This window comes from Ambystoma mexicanum, chromosome 8 (genome assembly GCF_040938575.1).
Source record: "Ambystoma mexicanum isolate Mex_15411 chromosome 8, UKY_AmexF1_1, whole genome shotgun sequence".
Taxonomy (NCBI): domain Eukaryota; kingdom Metazoa; phylum Chordata; class Amphibia; order Caudata; family Ambystomatidae; genus Ambystoma; species Ambystoma mexicanum.
Window position 1 is genome coordinate 482,237,767 of NC_090929.1, and position 21,119 is coordinate 482,258,885.

The window sequence follows — 21,119 nt, forward strand, 5'->3', positions numbered from 1 at the left end:
AAAACACTGTACCCAACTGCCCTAAACTTTATACTCCTACATTAACAGACACCCTGCATACATTGACCGGTCCTTTATAATCGTCTTCAAAACATCTCTCTAGCCGCATTTGTGAAAGAAAAGACAAGATAAACACCATGTGTAATTGAACTCAATTCACCTTACTGCACTCTGCTGCTAATCCTCCCTCATATCCAAAACCTGACACTGTAAACCTCAATATTCCCCTTTCCCCCAATAATTCCTTGCCCTCCAGAAACCTTTCTCCTCCTCTTCACTCACTACCTCTCCTTTCTGGCCAATCCCTCACCCCGTACCTTTCCCTGTACTGCTCATACTCTCCAACCCCAAACCCCTTACCACTTATCCTGGTATCCAGATTCTCCCCCTGACCAGATACCAAAAACCTGTTCTCATTCTTTACGTGTCTGCCCCATGTTCTGTTTCCTAAACAGAGCACCAATGCACCTCCCTTCCCCTATCAGCGACATACTTTCCTTCCCCCTTATTTTTGTGTTCAATACTAATTATCATATTCATGACCACTTTTGCCCCACCTTTGTCAATCTGCACCAGCACCCTTATTATGCACTCCCGCCCCCTTTTGGACCCTACGCCACCAAACTTTGTTCATTCCACCACGTCCAAACTCTCTCCCCAACCTGCTACACTCACCCCCATTTTTCCCCAACGCCCTTAAATCTACTTTGAAACCCTCCAACACATTCTCTTCCTCGCCAACACTTCCGCAGAGCCCTAACACGTCCTTGTCAACACCTAGGCCCCTTTGACCCTTCTTTCCTATTTCCCCCATTTATGTAATTATTTCCTTGTTCATTATACTTTTTCTCCTCAAACACCCTCTTGCCCTTATACCCCATGCCCATCTACTCACTGCACTCCGACACCACCTGCCCACTGCTGCCCCCACCATTTTGTTCTGAAAACCTGAAACTCCTCTGATGCTCCCCTTGTCATTATTTCTCTTATTTATTTAATTTACTTACCCACTAAAGCCCTAACCAGTGTGGTATACCAGCATTAAGTATTCTTGCGGACAGCGCCCTGGCCTCCTCTGTCCATCTTATGCTCTCCCATCTAGTACCCCCAACTAATGCCGCAACTAACCCTTTTCTTCCCAATATTCCACACTTCAACCACAAACGTTCTCCTCTTCTCTGCCAGTCCATGTGATACCCTGTAACCTTAACCCAAACCCCAACCTCCTCCTATATGGGGCTGGCATATTGAACAGCATCTCATGGCTATCCACCCTTGTATGGGTAGTCCCCTGCCGCCGCCACGGCCATACCAACTGCTCCCCGCTCCTACCCTGCAACCTTCCTTCTCACTCCCCACGGCAACGGGGGCCGTACCTGCTCCCTCCGTCCATGCAGGTCCATGTTCATCCTTGCAAATGTTTCATTATCATTGATGTTTCCCCCACTGCACCGGGGGCCGTCCATGTACCCCCGTCCATGCAGTTCCATCTCAACGCCGTCCCCCCCACTGCACCAGGGCCCATCTGTGTACCCCCGTCCATGCAGTTCCATCTCAAACTCGCTCCCCCAACTGCACCAGGGGCCGTTTGTGTACCCCCGTCCATGCAGTTCCATCTTAATGCCATTCCCCCTGCTGCACCAGGGGCCATCCATGTACCCCCGTCCAGGCAGGGGCCGTCCGTGTACCCGTACATGCTATTCTATCTCACTACTGTTCCCCTCCACAGCACCAGGGGCCAACCATGCTCCCCGTTCCATGCCGTTCAAACCACCCCCCTGCTACTTCACTTAGCTTCAATGCCCACTTTCTCCACTTACCCTTGTGTGTCGCTCTAACTCTGCTCCTCAATACAAGCACAAAACCTTTTATAGCCCTTTTCCACCAAACCGTTTAGTTTGTTTAATTTTGTAGATACTCACTTCCTTTCCCTTCTTTCTTTTAACTTTTCCCCCTGTTATTATTTCTTTGTTTCCCCAAACCATCCTCTCTGTTCCTGTTGAAAAAGTATAACTCCCCACTGCACAATGTTCATCTTCTCCCATTCGACTTCCCCTTAAACAGACATTTTCTCTCAGACTTTGATCCTGCCAGTTCCCCCATTAGTTTAAAACTTTTTGTTGACCTGTATTCACCCATCTTAACTGTCACCAAACTCTGCTGCCCACCCACCTCCCGTTAAGCATACAAACTAACGATGTACGATAACTTATTACTGTGATGCCGTTCACGCAAACCCACCAACTTCTTGACCTGATAATGTTCTCTCCCACCCCCTATTCCTTCATATTGGAACCCTTTCCACCCTGTCACCTCTACCCCTCCCGCGGCAACCCTTCCCCCAGAAACATTTCTGGCTCCATCCTTCCTCTTGTCTCTCCCCCCAGCCCGGTCCCGGGTGGGACAGTCGACAACTGAGGCAGTAAAAAGGGGCACCTGCCATCCTACCCTTTCGTCGAGCTCCTAAACGACAAGGCCCAGAGGGGCCATACAACCACTCCATCCCTGCCTTGCTCTGTGCCGGGTCTTACACCTCATGCCCGGGTAGGCTGACCCCAATTTCCATTTAGCCCCTACACTCTTCTCTCACTTAACTAATCACCCCTTACCCTACCCTCAAAAAGCCTATATTCACTTTAAAATAGAAACCCCACTTATCCTCGTCTTCCCTCCATCTTGAGCCCTCTGCTCGGTCACGGCCAATTTTTGATGGTCATACTATTTGCCAGGCAGATATGGGGGGGTAGCGCTCCCCCTTCTGCAGTTAGCTCCCTCTGGGAGGACCTCCCTGCCCCCTCAAACTTGCTGTGCCACCCCCCGTCCCTTCAACCATCTCTCTCGCTCTCCCCTGATAACCATCAGTATACTACACTGACTGGCTACCCGCAGAGTCTCATGGGTACCAGGCCCTCCCCCTTTTCCCTGTATCCCCTGCACCGTCCCCCTTCCTAACAGACCATAGGGAGTGTATCTGGAACCTTTAAAGTCCCCTTCCTCCTTGCACATTACACCGAGCTCCCTTGCTCTAGCTGTGCTTAAACCAAGCACTGCTGCCCCTATTGTACTACCGCTCGCATTTGTGTACGAGCGCGCTAAACAAGACGTATGACATCCTATCCTCCTCCCGCCAGCTCATACCACTGTTCCACTTTCCGTACTCATCCTCCCTTTCAAAACACCCTTCTTGACCCTCCAGTCCTCCAACCATTTCTTGTTGTTATTACCCCCAATCCTGTTCTTCCTGGGATATCCATTCTTCCTTCATAATTATTGTTTATTTTCATTTATTCATTTAATGCGTATAATATTTATTTAATCGCATCCTTTAACCACAAATAAACCTTCTGCATCACCTTCACACCACCCCACCTTACCCTTCCCAAATACCAATGCACCTTCAGTTGAAATTACGCTCACCTCTTTGTCCAAGATCGTTGTAGCGTGAAGTGTACACCCCACCACTGCCCCACTGCCGCTGGGAGGAGGACTGTCCAGATCTCTCCCCATTCACTGCAAACTCCAACACTGCTGATGAGGAGGAGCCGTCCAAAATCTCTCCTCACTCTCAGTGCCGGTGACGGTGTTCTAGCCATCTCCCTATACCAAGCTGTTGGTCCCTAGCCCCTCCCCCTGCACCCAGGGATGATGGCGTTCGCCAACCCCCTACAGACTCATGGATCAGCTGTGGCTGTATTGACCCCATAAACACCCCCCTAAGGTGGCCCTGTGGCCCTCCTCAGGTGGTGCCCCCCACCCTGTCATATGCCCCCTGGCATATGCCCCCTGGCTCCCTTACACCCCCTTCCTTATCCTTACTAGTCCACAAGCCCTTTTTACTTACGTTATCCACCCCCCTACTATGACCACACTGCCAGAGGTACTGGCCTTTACCCCTGATGCTCCTCTCAGGCAGCGGCCCCCCTAGCCCTGCCCGCTAGTTGCTCCGTCCCCACTCCCAACCCACTGCAGCCCCCCCTTCTGCTAACTGATAATACAAAATTGGGGGAAGGGCCAATCTGGCCCCCCACCCTATCGATGACCTCCCCAAACTGACGTTCCGAGACCCCCAACGCCATACACGCTCTGCGATCACACCCAGCAAACTGACCCTGAAAAAACCTGGGGGGAAAGATGCCCATACAGGGACAAGGTAGGGCCCTGTGATGCAGGTCCCCTGACATACCCAAATGCCACCTGTACCATTTTACACCATGTCCGAGACCTTATAGGTATTTCTCTCTTTTTTTAATTTTTTTAAACACCCCTGCCCCCCTACCGAAACCACCCACGTCCATATGGACTGCTCCCCTGCCAGCTGGGAAACGGGAGGGCCGCGCACCACACTGCCACCTGGTGGTGTGCAATGGGTAGCGCAGTGTGTTCTCCAGAGAAACAGCAGCCGGCTCCCAGCTCCCGTCTGATCTCTGGCAGTGCATCTCAGGACAACATGCAGCGGCCAGGAGACCAGACAGGAAGGTAAGTAGCATTATGCCCCTCAATCCCCACAAGTGATAACCTCCACCTCTCCGTCTACCCTATTATATAATAATAATACTTTTTCTTTTTAATACTGCCACCCCTCACCCCTCCTTTCCCCCAACCCGCCCTACCTCCTAGTGCCCCTTAGGCCGCCCACAGGCCCCACAGCAGCAGGTGCCAGCGAAGGCAACACAAATGGCGCTAACCACCAAAAGTTCCTGCACCATCGCCGGCACCCATATATATCAGTTAAGGGGGAGAATCTGTCCCCCGCCCGACTCGCTGGTCGGGTGCAGCGCCCAAAGCCTCCCCGGGGAGCAACGCGTACCACGTGCTCCCCGGGGCCCCCTTCCCATTTTAAAACTCAGACTACAAGAACCAGAGTGCAAATCAAAAAAATAGGACTGGATAAGCACCTAAAGATTGGAACGGGGTGTGTTGGCAACCATGCTAAAGTGGTCAGTCCAGTGGGAGACACCACTGGGAAGAGGTAGAGTCACTAATGATGAAGTGTAGAAGTTGGCAGATTACGTGATACACATTGTGTGTCACGTAATCTAGAATGGATCACATAGCATCATTTGTTTTAACTATTCGCCTGACTCAATTTGTTTCCCCTGCTGATTTCCCCCAATTTGATTTAAACAATATGTAGTAAAAGCGCCTTCGCAAAAAACATTGGGTAAGGGGACCTCAAATACCATAATCTGCACCCACTGTTATTTTCATAGACATTTTTCAATACGTTAGTGAAAAACCTTGATTTCAAGTGCTTAGATGTGAGAAAAAGGGGGTTGTGGAATTTTCTTTGCACATCAGATTGGCTTCCTGCTTCCTCCAATGGTGACAGACCTTTTCACTCAGAAATATCCAGTCTCTTCTCACCCTGCGGTTCCCGGACCTAGTTTTCCACCTGCAGGCCAGGTACTCTTGTGGTGGTTGCATGCAGTCTCCAGTGCGGGATATGCCGAGGAGAACATTCCCAGCCGGGTACGTGTGACCTCTGACCATCACCTGGTGCTGACATGGTGGGGAATCTGAGCTATTGAAAGCACTCTCCCCTGCGACAGTCCGACAGAAATTTTGGGTGCATTGAAAGACATCCCAGAAAAATTCTGCGCCTGAGAGGGCAGCAGCTGAGAATGCCTGAAATTGATTGAGAGTGATATTGATTGAAAGAGGCATAGATGGAACAGCCAGTTCTCAAAGTAGAGGATAAATGAAGTTCCTCCTTCCTTAGCTGAGCTGCTGGAGGGCAGAGGCACTCGGGAAGACCCTTGGTGTGGACCACAGTCTTAACGGAAGAACTGTGAAACGGAAGACACAGGCAGGCCAGATGTTTCTGCGGCAGTGCTTGGCACCAAGCACCTAAGCAGTGACAAACGTACTGTTTTAATATGCAATAGAGGACAGATGATCTTTGTTAATGGACTAACAGGGAATCATTGTTTTGACTATGGATTCCTGAGTTTGATGAACCTATGGATCATGTCTAGACCTATGAGTCCTCTCAATGGACTAATTAGGAACTATTTCCTGGCTAAAGATTTTCTCTATTGAATTTACGACTTTGTGATCTTTTGCACCTACATTATTAAGATAAGTAGTAATTCAACAACACAGGATCGTTAATGATTCTGGCTTTAGATGATAACATTACAATACTGATTTCTACTACCACACTACAAAGATGAGAGCCTGCTCTTCGCCTATTGCTCACAACACTAGTGTGGACACAGACCGCAGTTACGGCCAAGCATCCATGCACGATAGAACACATCTACGGCTAAGCACATCTGGCCTAGTTCACACATAGCCACCCAGACTGAAACACCTGACGTACAACAACATCTCTGCCACTAGCATACAGCGACCACCTCCCGAAAGGAACCTGGTATAGCTGGCCTCACATAGACTCTCCCAACAACAGCTATCTCTAACCTCAAGAGCACCCACCCACTTGTCTGACCGCTGCTGGGCTGCTTAGTAGAACCTTGCCAGCCACCCAAGTCTTAGAATGGCAAACATGCACAAACGCATCTAAGCTAATCCCCTAGAATCTCTAACCACATCAAACACGGTCAACAAGGTTGTTCAACCAAGGAAAAAGCGCATTGAGGCCACACAAGTGGGGAAAGAGCACTATATAAATAACAAAAATACAATACAATAAGCTTACTTGATGTGCGGCTGTGCATCCATTGAAGTCAATGTAGGTAGGAGTGGGACTGTCAGTAAGTGTCATTTTCAGGAGACTGCAGTAAGGGGGAAAGTCACACTGTATGTAACAACCAGAGCTCTAAGTGGCCGCGGCCAAATGGCTTCATGATGCATGATGACTCTTTACTCAGAAACAAAAGGAGAGCTGGGCACTCCAGCCCCCCTCCTGTTTCTGAGTACAGAGACATCAGGCAGACCTTTCATTCCAGGAGCCCCTGCTTAAAGGGTTGCACCTTTGGTGCGCCCAGCCCCTTCTTTTGTTAAAAAGGGGAGGCTTGGCGCACCAAAGGTAATAATGCCAGTGCACCCCAGCACTACTTCTTTTATCAACCCCCCCGTTCCCCTCCAGCCTTAGGCGAAGGGGCGGGCTCTCATTAGGGGGCGTAGCCTAATGTGTAGGCCACGCCCCCTAACAGGAGCCCCTCATCGAATTTTAATCCTACCTAAAGCACTGGCAACCACAGGGAAGTGGAAAGGGTCTCGAATTACAGTAAAAATGTATCTAGTTTGTAGTTTTAGGTTCCTTGGGGATATGACTTTACTCAAATTAATACGCACATCTTCAGTCCAGCAAAAGGAAAAATAATTGACAACATAGACAGCCCTGTTGGCACTTTCCCTTAAACAAAAACACCCCAAACTTGCATTCTTATCCTGAAAGAGGACGGTATCCACTCAACAAAAGTGAGTGTGCGTGTTTGTCTGTCAAGTGTTCTTTCTTTCTTTATTAAGAGTCCTGACCCTGGCCTGCCTAAAAGGCTGAGTCTGTGTTGGGCGGACCACAATTCAAAAACAAAAACAAAACAAAAAAACACACACACACACACCCACCCACCCCCCAATCCCCCTCCTTTTTTCTCCCTTTCTCGAACTGCTCCTCTGGTTCTGCATGAGAGGACAATATCCCTTTATCTGGAATTGAACTAAGGGAGACCACTTCTTGTGCATTAAATGCTGGACCCTTCACCCTGCAAATATGTTTCCATGGTCAAAGAGATCATTTTTTCTGCAATGATTTGCTGGGCACTGTTTTGGTTGTTTGGGGCACTAACATGAAAGTCATAGTTTAAAGCACCTAAACTAGTCCGGGGTGAAGGCATTGAAAGAACCACATCAGGATTAATCGAGATTCCCGTAGCCCTATGCAATGAAGAAAACAGCCTGTATTTTTTAGCAGGAAGTGGGACTGCATTGGGGATAATGCGGATTTGGAGGAGCCACATGACTCAGAATCTCTAATCTGTGCTCCCTGATTGTGACCAGAAGTGATTTCCTCAATGTTTGGAGGAATGCTCCTCTGCAGAACACTGGCCCTGTAGAGCTTAAACATCTAAATCTACGTGATTCTCCAAGAACTCGTCAGAAGGCACCTCAGAACCCTTCAAAGTAGATACAGTAAACACCAGAAAAGGCTGAGCTGGCATCTTATTTCTTGGTGTCCTCTTGACGAGATTCCGTAATATGAGACTGCCGATGGTGATCCCGTAAGATCCCGTAAGGCCGTGGATGGAGGTACAGTGACCGTCGAGATTGCAACAAAGTTCTCAGGCCAGTTTATCGGGTACCCTTAGTGGGAAGATTTATGACATTAATCTTGTGTTATGGTCTTTATTGATAGGGCTGGAGCCCTTCATATGTATGCAGTCATTGATGGTGGTGTCATTGACCGTCTGATCATAGAAGGCATATCAGCTGATGAGTGGCAATTCCGTTGGCTACTCCACAGGTTGCCGCTTATTAGCACAAGAGGGAGTGTCAGTGAAGTGTGAACATTTAACCCTTTTATGCACACAGCTCTGAGACATCGACTGGACCTTTTTTGTGAGCCTTATTCGTATAGTCTCCTTTTTAAAACCAATTAGGTACTTTTCGAAGACTCCTTTTTATTCAGGATAGGATGCCACATTGGGTTTGCACACCGATCATTTGGGCCTGTCAGGCAGAGATTACTAATTAAAGCCATTGCATATAAAGCAGTCCTTCCAAGACTTGGGATGGATGTAGACCATACATTCACTCCTGATGTTTATCGTCCAGATACACACCGTTGAGGCCATGTGAGGAGCATGCTTCGAAAAGAGGCTTCCTAGGCGTGTAGGAGAGCATATTCCTGTTGGCCATTGTTTCCAATAATAAAAAGGGACGGTGCAGCTGTTGAAAGGGAACCAGCGCTGGGCACCAGCGCTGAGCACATGGACAGACCAGGGAAGGAGATTCTGGCTGGTTGAACATACTCCATGGAGTCACAAGTGGGAATGCCACAGTACCCTGAAATATGACAGTCTTCTCTGTGGCAAGTCCAATCCTGAAGACATTTTCCAATCCATGCAGAAATAAACGATAAAACAATGGGCGAAAGGTAGAGTTTAGTCCGAATACTCAATATAGGTTAGCACCCAGTTGCAATCTGGAGATGGCATATTGTAACCGAGGCGAGTGAGTCTCCATCTCATTGGATAAAGGGCAAAAGGCTCAAAATGAGATGAATGGGCGGCACTCTTTGTTCTTTTAACTGATTTTCAAGATTCATGCATGCCTGCACTTCTATATATTTACAACATTTAAGTTCTCAACTAAACTAAATGCGACTTTGTTGTGAAAACTCAACAACTATACATTTTATATGTACAATATGAATTATTTACAGGTATGATTTATCTGTGCAGAGAGATTGGTGTATATACACAAAATACATCAGCCTGTATATATGTGTGTAAATATGACCAATCCATTCAGTATATGTACATTATAAAGTCAAAGGTTTGGTATACACAAAATGCAGCAGCCAACAGGTGTTTCCCTCAATCCTGCTTCATGTTTTACAGGGAACCAATCTTTACATGGAACCAACCAATCTTTACATGGAACCATTAAAAACCCTCCTGGCTCCACACAACATCCACATCCACCGATACTGATATGACACGCATCTCTTCCTCAAGATATTAAATATCGTAGATATTCACAGGCTCAAGGTCTGCCTCACACTGATCCAGTCCAGGATGTCCCGTGCTTCCATGAAGCTCAACCCCTCCAAGACCGAATTCCTACTGCTGACCAACAACACTGAACACCCTAAAATCCGGACCTGGCTCTCTGTTATGAACCTATAGGGCTTCACATCTCTGCTGGCCACCTGCGCCAAGTCCCTTGTGTTTGACATCGACAGGCACCTCTCCTTTGAACAGCACATAGCCAGGAAGATACAAACAGCATGGTACCAACTTTCTCTCCTGTGAAAAATTAAGCCCTTCGTCCCAGAAAACAACTTCAGATCAGCTGTTCATGCCTTGGTCCTTTCCCACCTGAATGGCGCCAGCTCCCTTTTGGAAGGCCTTCCGGCGGCTACCCTGGCAACCCGGAGATGTGTCCTGCATGCCGCAGCACGTCTCCTCAAAGGAATCTGCAAATTTAATTGGGAAAATCAATTGGATAAGGGGCTCTTCTATCTTTTCTTTGGGAAGCATTTTATTCCTTGTTCCTCATTTTTGTTTTTTTCCATTTGCTGTGATATGATATGGCATTTATAACGCGCATATGCACAAGTGTTTAAAAGCGCGACGAGGCAAGGGAGGGGGAACAGAGGGTGGACGGAGACAACAATCTTACTAGGACAAGTGACATTGAGATCACACAAGTGCAGGCGAGGGGGAGGGGAAAAGTGACAGGGGAAAGGGGACGGGGCAGTGCTGTAAATGGGATCAGAACAATAACAAGAAGTGCGGACAGCAGGTGGCAGGTGCAAGGGTAAGTGCAGACAGCAGGGATCCAAAAGTGCAAGTAGGGGGACTGTAGGTTTACAGATACAGACCTGAGTGCAAGGGTTACCAGGAGGCAGTGCGGGTGTGCAACTGGCTGACTGGGAACTGGGCCTGAAATCAGAGGGTAGCCAGGTGACCAGAGGGTAGCCAGGTAACCAGTGCAGTATGCAGTATCAGACAGGAAATCATTAGGGGAGAGGAAGGGAGAAGGCAGAAGCAAAGAGAAAGGTCTTGAGGTGGTTCTAGAACCGGAGATGGTTCTTCTCAAGTTTCAGAGAGGCAGGGAGGCTGTTCCAGAGGGAGTACCGAGCCTAAGGCATGATCTACTACCAACTCGTTGCTTGGAGAAGCAACTGACCACGAGGGAGTTGGAGGTGGATGATCAAAAAGCTCGAGTAGGAAGGTATTTACGAAGAGAGAGTTGGAGGTATTGAGGACCCAGGCCCCAGAAGGTCCTTGTGGACAATGCAGAGGGTCATGAACTTAATCCCCACTGGGGGCCAATTCAGAGATTTCAGTGCTGGAGAGATATGATCCCTGGGCTTGAGGCCAAGGACAAGTCTCACAGTCCTGTTCTGGATGATTTGCAAAGGGCAGACAGTAGAAGCAGGCAGATTTAGAAAAGAGGCTGTTGCAGTAGTCCAGCCTAGAGAGAACCAGAGCTCTAGGGACAGCGAGCTTCTGGGAGAAGGAGAGGAAAGGAAGAATACCTCTGAGGAGGTGCAGTTGGTATTTTGACTTTAGAGACATCAGAGATGTGAGGAGAAAAGGAGCGTGTGGAGTCGAAGATAACCCTGGGGTTCTTAGCCTCACAGGTGCGAGCAGGAAGAGGGCCAAGGGAGGCTGGCCAGAGAGTGACAGGAAAGGAGGGTGCTGGTGTGCTGATGAGGGGAATCTCCATCTTACTGGCATTAAGGCAGAGATTGTTGGTGGCACACCAGTCCTGGATAGCAGACAGATAGTCAGAGATGAGAGAAGGAAAAGATGTGGCAGAGAGGAGCCTTAAAACGAACTGAGTGTCATCCGCATAGCACTGAAATTGGAGCAGAGAGCGGCAAGGTGGTGGGCAAGAGGTGGCAAGTATTGGTAAAACAGCCAGGGAGAGAGGTTAGACCCCTGGGGAACACCACAGGTAGAGAGTGAGATAGAGGAAAGGAAGGACCCAAGTTGGACCTGGGAGGGTCGATCAGAGAGGAATGAGGTCAGCCAGGCCAGGGCCTGATCAGTGATACCCAGGTTATCATGGAGACGATTGGGCAGTATGGTATGGTTGACTGTGTCAAAGGCAGAAGAGAGATCGAGTAAGACGAGGACATCGGGGAGATTAGAATCAAAGTTAGAGAGCAGGTCTTCACAGATGTTCAGGAGAGCAGTTTCTGTGCTTCTGGCTGTTCTGAAGCCAGGTCATGCAGACAACCAACAGATTAAGTGTGAAGATTAAGCTGGGAAATGGCCAGCTTTGCCCAGGAAAGGAGTGATGGAGATCGGGCGATAGTTAGCCGGGCAAGAGGGGTCGGCTGAGAGTTTCTTGAAAAGAGGGTGCAGAAGAGTGCTTCGGAGGGAAGGGAAGGCATGAGTGGCGAAGGAGTGGTGGCAGAAGTCAGCCAGGGCAGCAGAAAAGGTGTCAATGTGGTCCTTGATGGAAGAACAGGCGAAGAACCTGTTTTGACAAGACTTTCATCGATCAGACTTGTCTAGAAACCTCGTTGGGGCAGAACAGAGGAAAGGAAGAGAAAAAGGGAGGAGAAATGGCCCCAGGGTAGCCAGAGGTAGAGGAGAGAGTAGAGGGAGAAGGAGGAGAGGACGAGAGGGTGGACAGGATGTCCTGGGTTTAGAGATGAAATGAGAAGCCAGGGTTTTGCAGAGGGACTCTTGGAGGGGACAGATGAGGTAGAGACTGCAGCAGGATTGCCCAGCTCTTTGCAGATGAGTTCGGCAAAGTTGTTAGATGCTGCAGAGACACAGGCTTGGATGTGGGCTCTCTTCTTAGTGTGGACAGAGAGCTGGTATTGCCTTTGGAGCAGGTGGCAGGCCAGTTTGTCAGAGGATGCACAAGAAGCTAGCATTTCCTCTCAGCCACCCTGCACTTGCGTTTAAGGGTGACGAGGTCAGAGTCATACCAGGAGTTGCACTTGGCTTTGGGCTTCAAGTGGATCCTCATGACCGGGGCAAGAACATCAAGAGTATCAGAGATAGAAGAGTGGAGCATGGAAATGGCTGTGGCAGGATGTGAGTCAGCCAGAAGAGGAGGAGATGGAGGGGGAGAGAATGAGGCGGCAAAAGCCTCAACTGACACACGCTTCATGGGTCAGATGACCGAGAAGGTAGGTGGCAGTGCTGGAGTTGGTTTGGCCTGAGGGGTAGAAAGGGAGAGATGGGAGGAAATGAGAAAGTGATCACTCCAGGAGAGAGAAGTGGTTAGGGCGATAGAGAGGGGGGGTCACAGGAGATCCAAAAATCCAGAGTGTGCCCTGCTGAGTGAGTCGGGCCAGAGGGGAGAATAGAAAGAGAGAGTAGCAGAGGTCGCAAAAGAGTACAGAGGAGGACAGGAGGCATCCAGGTCGATTTTAAAGTCTCGAAGAAGGAGGAGTTGAGTGGTCTAGGCCAGGAGGGAGGAGGAGAGGTTTGCCCACTCAGAGAGGAAGGAAGTGATCTGACAAGGTGGCCGATAGATAGTAGCCACAGTAAGAGAGTGGCCAGGAGAGAGAGAGAGAGCCTGCAGAAAAGGCAATCGAAAGAGGAGAAAGCCTGCATAGGAATGATAGAGGCAGGAATCCACTCGGGAAAGATCAAGACTACACCCCCTCCGGAACAGTCGGATCTGGGCACAGAGAAGATCTTGTAGCCATCAGGGAGGAGTGTGTCAAAGCTTGTGACAGAGCTGGCCGTGAACCATGTCTCGGTGAGACCGAGGACATCGAGATCAAGTTCTTCCAGGAGGCGGCAGATGTCAGAGGAGTGTTTGACAGCTGAGCGAGAATTGAGGGTGGCAATATGGAGAAGGTGTCCAACCTTGAAAGACTTACGGGGTGGGGTACAAATCAGAGGTAAGCCCTGCAGAGGTGTAGAAGTAGCCCGAGGGGGGGGCAGAAGAGGAAGGAGGAGAGAACAAGGTAGACATGGAGGAGACTGTTACATGTTACATTTCTGATTCTGCACTCTCTCTTGGTTTCTTTGAGATTCATCGGATACAAAGGGACTGGCCTAAAGACTTGCTTAATGACCGGCCTAACAACTAACAGCAATGGAAACGATGTGGCAGAGCACACATGTGGAATGCCAGCAGACCTCGGAGATGGGCATGAGAATAGCCACTCCTGAGAAGTATGCAGTGATGCTGTTGGCTGAAGTCCCAAGGCTGCTAGAGGCTGTCAGACAGAGACAGCCTGATGTTACGAAATTACCTGTTTTGTTATATGTAGCTTCTGCATTGTACATACGTATGAGCCAGGCCTGGGAGTGGCAGAACCGAATGTAGCCCTCCCAAGCACTGGTGTGTGTTAGCATTACAGCGCTTTTCACCCCACTTCTTGCCTTGTGTATTATTTGTGTCCAAGTGTCTGGAATGCCTGAGAAGGTGTGAGGTAGCTGAATGAGCACTGGCATTGTGGGGAGCAGGATGAACCTGTAACAAATGGTGCTGATCCCCAGGAGCTCCCTTTCATGAAGCGCATGACTGGAGATTACAGCAATACAACGGGAAAGTGAAAATACTTTTTTTGCTGTACCTGTTGCACGTTTGACTAGTGGAATTTGGAGTCTTCAGGGACTCTAGGAATAATAAAGAGATAGTGCCTCAGAGTGCTGTAGTGATACAGTACAGGGTCCCATGGGCAACTACAGGACTGCAATAAGGTCAGAGCATTCTTATGCACCTGTGATACAGTCAGAGCACCTGTCATGGAGAGACGGTGTAGGATCGATGCTGTAAGGAGCACAGGGGTAGGAGTGCGAGGTCAGAAGCTTGAATCAAAGTGGAATAATACAGATTACAGATTTCAGTTTCAGTTACAATATGGCAGATGCCGGTCCACTGACCAGGCGAGAGGCAGGGGGCAGATCTGTCATATAAGTCGGGGTGAGGGCTGTGCTGGAGAGGTTGAGGAGCATGGTGGACGATTGGGATGTGGTCCCCCAGTCGGTACAAAGGAAGAAGGAGGTGGGACTTGCCCAGGAACATCAGTTACAAAGGGAACCGCAGGGAAGGGACAAGGGAGATAGTGCGGAATTACAAGCGAAGCACAAAGATATCACAAAGGGGATGAAGGTAGAGCGTGATCGGAGACCCTCAGATTTTGCAGTAATGCTTACACAAATTTTCACGAGGGCCACAATATGGTGGCTGTTGCCAGACGAGATGAGGAGGATGGTGGAGTGAATGTGGATGCGGAGGAAAGGTTACGATCCGCCATGGGGTGGGCATATATTCTGAATGCAGCTGATGACGCATGACTGAAAATGAGAAAAGTAGTGCCAGTGAAGGTGTGGGAGGAGGGAGAACACACAGAGGAGCAGGATTGTGTGGTGCCTGCAGGGTTTGCGGTTGATGATGCACAAGGCTGTGGGGTTGGCTCTATGTATTTCTGAGAAAGGGGAGGAAGAGGAAGAGGGGGGAGACATGGGTGGCTGGGTACTGGAGGAGGCAACTGTGTGCAACAGAGGGGAGGTAGGACATTGTGGAAAAAAGAGATGCAATGACGGATTTGGAAAACAGTGTCCTGACAGCATGGGGGGGAGACATGCCCAGACAAAAGGGCAATAAATAAACTAGATTTCAGAAGGACGGGTGACTGCAGTGTGTACCTTAAACGGGGCAGTGAACAAAATGCCCGTGGAAGGTGTAGTGTCAGGCAAATACATGTCAGAGATTGTCAAATTCCAACAGAATGCTTTCAGGGCATGTGCACCAGAGAAGGACATTGACAGGCCCACATATAAAGAAGGTGGTCAGCGTCAGTGTGACTTAATAGTGTTTGGGGAGAATGAGCACAGTATGGTGAATTACAATCAGTTGCGTTGGCACTGAGAAGAAGATAATTTCATCAGAGCAAGAGTGGCCCGTGACACCTGACAATGACCCACAGCTAATGGTATCCGTAGAAGAAAATGAGCGGCATGTGGAGGGCCGACAGCTTGAAGTGGTGGAGATTATTCTACAGAAGGAAGATCAAAGGAAATATGAGCGGCTTCTGGCCATTTGGAAAGCAGAGGATGAACCAATAATGCAATATATCAATGCAGAGAAAGGGCAAGACAATGCATTTCAGTGCCCGACAGAAATAGCCTGGTGGCCCATGGCAAAAGAAGGCTTGCAGGAGCACATGGACATTTGTGTAGATCATCGCAAGACAAAATATAAAGAGGAGAGAAAGAAGGAGCAGTTCAAACAGATGGATGCGAAAGGCACATAGTGGGAATACTGGCTGTGTTCTCCATGGACTACTGAGAGAGCGGTCAGTGACCAGGTATTCACCATGCAAGATGCTATTTGGGAAAAATATGACAAGCACTGACAAGTTGCTGCTGATACTGACTGCGGGTGCACCTAGGGACTGGGGGGGTACTAGAGGCTTACTAAATACTCGAAAGTAAGAGAGAAATTGACTTTGACTTGGACAGTGCAAACAAACATGACAGACACCAGAAAGGGGCAGTGCTAAATGTGAGAGTGACAGGGATGCTCAGAGCTAGAAAGGGCGGGATGTGTAGTTATGACTGTTTTTGTTATTTTAGATGCACCCTAGATTATGGCTGATGCTAATAGGTTGTTGTGTTCATGCAATACAGTACAGTGAATGAATGGCTTTAGATTAGTTAAGACATAAATAAGTCGTCTTAGTTTGAAAATGTTTTTAATTTTCTTGCTTCCTTATTGAGTTAGAATAGTTTTATTCAGAGTGCATTTTTGGTCAGCGATTCATAGATAACACGAGAAGAGAAGAAAAAAGTGGGCACATGTTACATTTCTGGTCTGCACTTTCTCTTGGTTTCTTTGAGATTCATCGGATACAAAGGGACTGGCCTAAAGACTTGCTTAAGGACTGGCTTAACAACTAACAGCGATGGAAGCGATGTCGCAGAGCACAGCTGATCTGTGAAATGTCATCAGGCCTCGGAGATGGGCATGAGAACAGCCCCTCCTGAGAAGTACGCAGTGATGTTGTTGGCTGAAGTCCCAAGGCTGCTAAAGGGCTGCCAGGCAGAGACAGTCTGCTGTTACGAAATGACCTGTTTTGTTATATATAGCTTCTACATTGTACATAGGTCTGAGGCAGGCCTTGGAGGGGCAGAACCAAATGCAGCCCTCCCAATCCCTGGTGTGTGTTAGTATTACAGTGCTTTTTCACCCTACCTCTGGCCTTGTGTATTATTTGTGACTGAGTGCTGAGTGCCTGGAATGCCTGAGATGGTGTGAGGGAGCTGGATGAGCAATGGCATCATGGGGAGCAGGACTAACCTGTAACAGAGGCAGAGGGGGGAAGCAAGGAAGTCGAAGAAGGGAGAGAAAGGACAGCAGGAGAAGAAAAGAAATGTATGAGGTGCGGGAATTGTCTATCAAAGAGGAGAGGGTTGGCCCGAGGGCCTTGGACCAAGACGGTGCCATTCAGGTAAACATTAATGATGACCTTAGAGGAGTGGAAGGGGGCCATGAGGGCCTCCCACCGGGTGCCACCATTAATGGGAGAAGAGGAGAAAAGGAGAGAGCACAGAGACCATATATAGGGTCCATAGGTCTGGCAAAGGAACAACAAAGAGGATGTCGGTGAGGGTCTGTCTGGAGGAAGCACTGGTATAGGTGTCAGCGATAGGGAGGCCTCTGTTGGAGACCAGGATTTCCTTTTTGAGCTTCTTCCTACCAGACTTAGTGAGGAGAACAGGATAGTTGATAGAGAAGCAGTTTGAAAAGATAGGAGAAACAGAGAGCACCATAGAGTAGGTGGGGGAAGAGGAGAAAGGAAGAGGGGTGGAGGGGAAAGGTGGGGGGGACACTGGGAGGGTAAAAGGAAGGGTGCAAGATGAGACAGAAAGGGACAAAACAATAGTGGATGATTGACTATCTAGACAAGAGCTCAAATGGAAGAGCAGGCAGAAAACAAAGCAGTCTGGTAAGCAAATGGGGTTACCAGGGCATCAGGAACAGAGCAGTCATTAAAAAGAGAACCTAGAGGTTAGAGGGTAGAACACTGCAGAACACAGAACAATATACAAAAGTACTAAGCAGTTGACAAATGATAACCTAGAGGAGGGAAGAATACAACAGAACACAGAGCAATACAATGCAAAACAGGGAGGTCAATGAGGAAGAGCAAAGGGGCAGTGAAGTAGTCCAGCCCAGAGAGAACCACAGCTCTAGAAACAGTGAGCTTCTGGGGGAAGGAGAGGAAAGGAAGAATACCTCTAAGGAGGTGCAGTTGGTAGTTTGACTTCATAGAGACGTCAGAGATGTGAGGAGAAAAGGAGAGTGTGGAGTCGAAGATGACCCCGAGGTGCTTAGCCTCACAGATGGGAGCAGGAAGAGGGCCAAGGGACGCGAGCCAGAGATTGACAGGAAAGGAGGGTGCAGGTGAGCTGATGAGGAGAATCTCAGTCTTACCGGCATTAAGGCACAGATCGTTGGTGGGACACCACTCCTGGATAGCAGACAGACAGTCAGAGATGAGAGAAGGAGAAGAGGTGGTAGTGGGGAGCCTGAAAATGAGCTGAGTGTCATCTGCATAGCCCTGAAAGTTGGAGCAGAGCGCAGAATGCAGTAGGTGAGAGGTGCCAGGTTTTGGTTGAACAGCCAGCGAGAGAGATTAGACCCCTGGGGAACACCACAGGTAGAGAGTGAGATTGAGGAAAGGAATAATCTAAGTTTGACCTACGAGGGTCGTTCGGAGAGGAAAGAGGTCAGCCAGGCCAAGGCCTCATCAGTGATAGCAAGGTTATCACAGAGGCGATTGAGCAGGATGGCATGGTTGACTGTGTTGAAGACAGAAGAGTGATCGAGTAAGATGAGGACAGAGCGGAGATTATAATCAAGGTTAGAGAGCAGGTCTTCACGGATAATCAGGAGAGCAGTTTCCGTGCTTCTGGCTGCTCTGAAGCCAGACTGATGGTCATGGAGACAACCAACAGATTCAGTGTGAAGATTAAGCTGTGAGATGGCCATCTTTTCCAGGAGTTTGCCCAGGAAAGGAATGGTGGAGATTGGGCGATAGTTAGCCGGGCAGGAGGGTTCGGCTGAGGGTTTCTTGAGAAGAGGGTGCACAAGAGAGTGTTTCATGGTTTGACTCACTCAGGCACCAGTATACTGTAACTTGAAGCTGTGCAGCAATGCTCATCAGCCCTTCTGTGCTATTTTCAAAATGTCTTTAAATCGACGTTTTAAAATGATCCCAAGGATTCCCAACCTGACAATGGGGAATATTCAAGCTGCTGGAATCTGTGACAGATCCAATGCTGGAGAAGTAAACGCAATATTCAACCATGTCAGTAAGAAGAAAGGTTGGTCGCCACTGACCACACCTGCTTCAGATTCCTGCTGACTGAGCAACACCAATCTATGGTAGGACATTCCCAGAAAGGTTTTCAGACGAAGTTGCCAATTTAATAGTGATCGCCGAACAACTTACAATTTTTTGAGACTGATTGAAAGTTGTTTGTCGTTTGTACAAGCACTATAAGAGCTCTCCAGCAGAGACACCAAAACTCCATCTGCCTATTTGGAAGCAGAGCACTTCAAAAAGGTTGTCTGAGGTGCAATGCAGGTGGTGGGAGATACAGCGGATGCAAAGATCTGCAATGAAGACTTGGGGCCTGATTCATGGCATTTTTAGCATGGTGCAAAGTGACTTTGCACTGGTCCAACCAACACCCTGATTCACAGAGTAGTGCAAAGTGTATTTTTGCAGGGCAAGGTCACTTTGCACCAGTGCAAAGTCTGTGCAAAGTCACTTTGCACTGTAAAAATACACTTTGCATTGCTTTGTGAATAAGGGTGTTTGTTGGACCAGTGCAAAGCCACTTTGCACCGAGGTACAAGTTCCATGAATCAGGCCCCTATGTGTGACAGCTCCCCCTCAACTAATCCCACGGGACAACCAGCTCCCCATTCCGTTCAGTAGGCACACACTGATGAGTGCAGTTTCCAAACACAAGACAGCAGCAGCAGCAGCAGCCAGAACATGGAATGATATAGACGTGCACTACCTTAAAAATACACTGTACAAAACCTCTTGACCCACAGACCTTGTGCATCATGCAATAGATCTGAAAAGAGTCTTGTTTGCATTACAACAGCGGACAATCTTAGCCCTACACAAAAGCATGTGCCAAAAAACCATCAGACCCTCTGAGTAAAAAACACAGCAAGATGGCTAGCCCCCTCGCAGATAAAAACACTGAAGAATAGGTAACTGGAGCGCATGTGCAGGGACAACTCTGACAGACACAACACACCTACAGATCAAAGACAGCTTTGCCAAAACAGAAGCCGGGATGTCATTCTGGGGTCGCCAGGTGTTGCAAGAGCGACCCCTGTTTGTTGATTTGCGACCTTTGGGTCAGTGGCGCCCCCAGAAATGTTTTATTGGGGTGGCCTGATGAGGCCACAGGAAATTTTGGGGTGGCACACCAAAACAAACACATAACTGAATTTCAGGAAATCTATTATGCCGATATAGCATATAGTCAATTTGAAAACTATGTATATATGAGAGTTAAGGAATTGCATATTGATATAGTTCCATTCATTATTTAACAGTCAACTAATTAATGTATCTGATGCGCGTAGACTAATACCAGTACGGTTAACATTTTAAGTTTCACAATCCTGCTTGTGCTATGTAAGGAATATGTGATGTTTATATGCATGTTAGACAATTTATTGTTCTTCAAACAGGATAGTTGTTCGACTTTGACTTGAAAAGACAAATGTGCAGCTTTAATTTAAAGGAGCACATTGATTGTAAGGAACCAAACATTTACTGAGAACACGCCTATTCAAGTAAAAATACAACACAGAGGCTGAAACTTTTTTCAATGCAGCTGTATTTGGTTCATGTTGCTGTGTGTTATAATAGTGCATTTTACAGTACACTGTCTGTGATAAATTAGGTAAAAAGCCACACAGTTTACAATCGGTTTTGTAGGGTAAGACAAGCACGCTAGAAGCTAAACTTGATTGTGCACATACTTGTCCATTCTGGTGCAGCTATATATATATATATATATATATATATCACTATTCCCACATAGGAAAATACTCATGTTTGCTTTGTCCATAATGCCAGTAACCATACTATGACAAAGCATGTTTATTGGCTTTGCCTTAATGCCAGTGGAAAAAAAAAACATGCCACAGTAAGAAAATATATCCTTGCTGGCTACACAAATCCCCCACACCCCATATAAGAACACTCATATTGTATTTGCTCCCTAACGGCAGTAAAACATGTCATGCCACAGTAAGAAAAACAGCTTTGCAGGCAGCACGAATGCCCCCACCCATCCCAATGTAAGAATGCTTATGTTGCCTTTAGCCTTAACACCAGTAATAAACTGCAATGCCACAGAAAGAAAACATGCTCACTCTGAACAGCACAGGCAACTTACTCCTGCTGTACGTATCACCCAGCCGGTAGAACAACAACCTCCTTATATCCTCTGAATCCTTTT

The 21,119-nt window shown here is 48.1% G+C and overlaps 1 protein-coding gene across 2 annotated transcripts in view; it reads right to left on the reverse strand.

Moving 5' to 3' along the window:
- ANKRD65 (ankyrin repeat domain 65) overlaps positions 1-21,119 on the reverse strand; it is a 212,739-nt gene that overhangs the window by 58,298 nt on the left and 133,322 nt on the right. Inside the window, exon 1 of one of the 2 annotated variants that reach the window (XM_069610123.1) lies at positions 3,418-3,667. The exons of the other annotated variant lie outside the window; for it this stretch is intronic. Within the exon in view, the coding sequence (XP_069466224.1) occupies positions 3,418-3,593 (176 nt within the window). The 5' untranslated portion in view covers positions 3,594-3,667. Of the gene's footprint in view, positions 1-3,417; positions 3,668-21,119 lie in introns of those variants that run through there. 2 annotated transcript variants of the gene reach the window in all.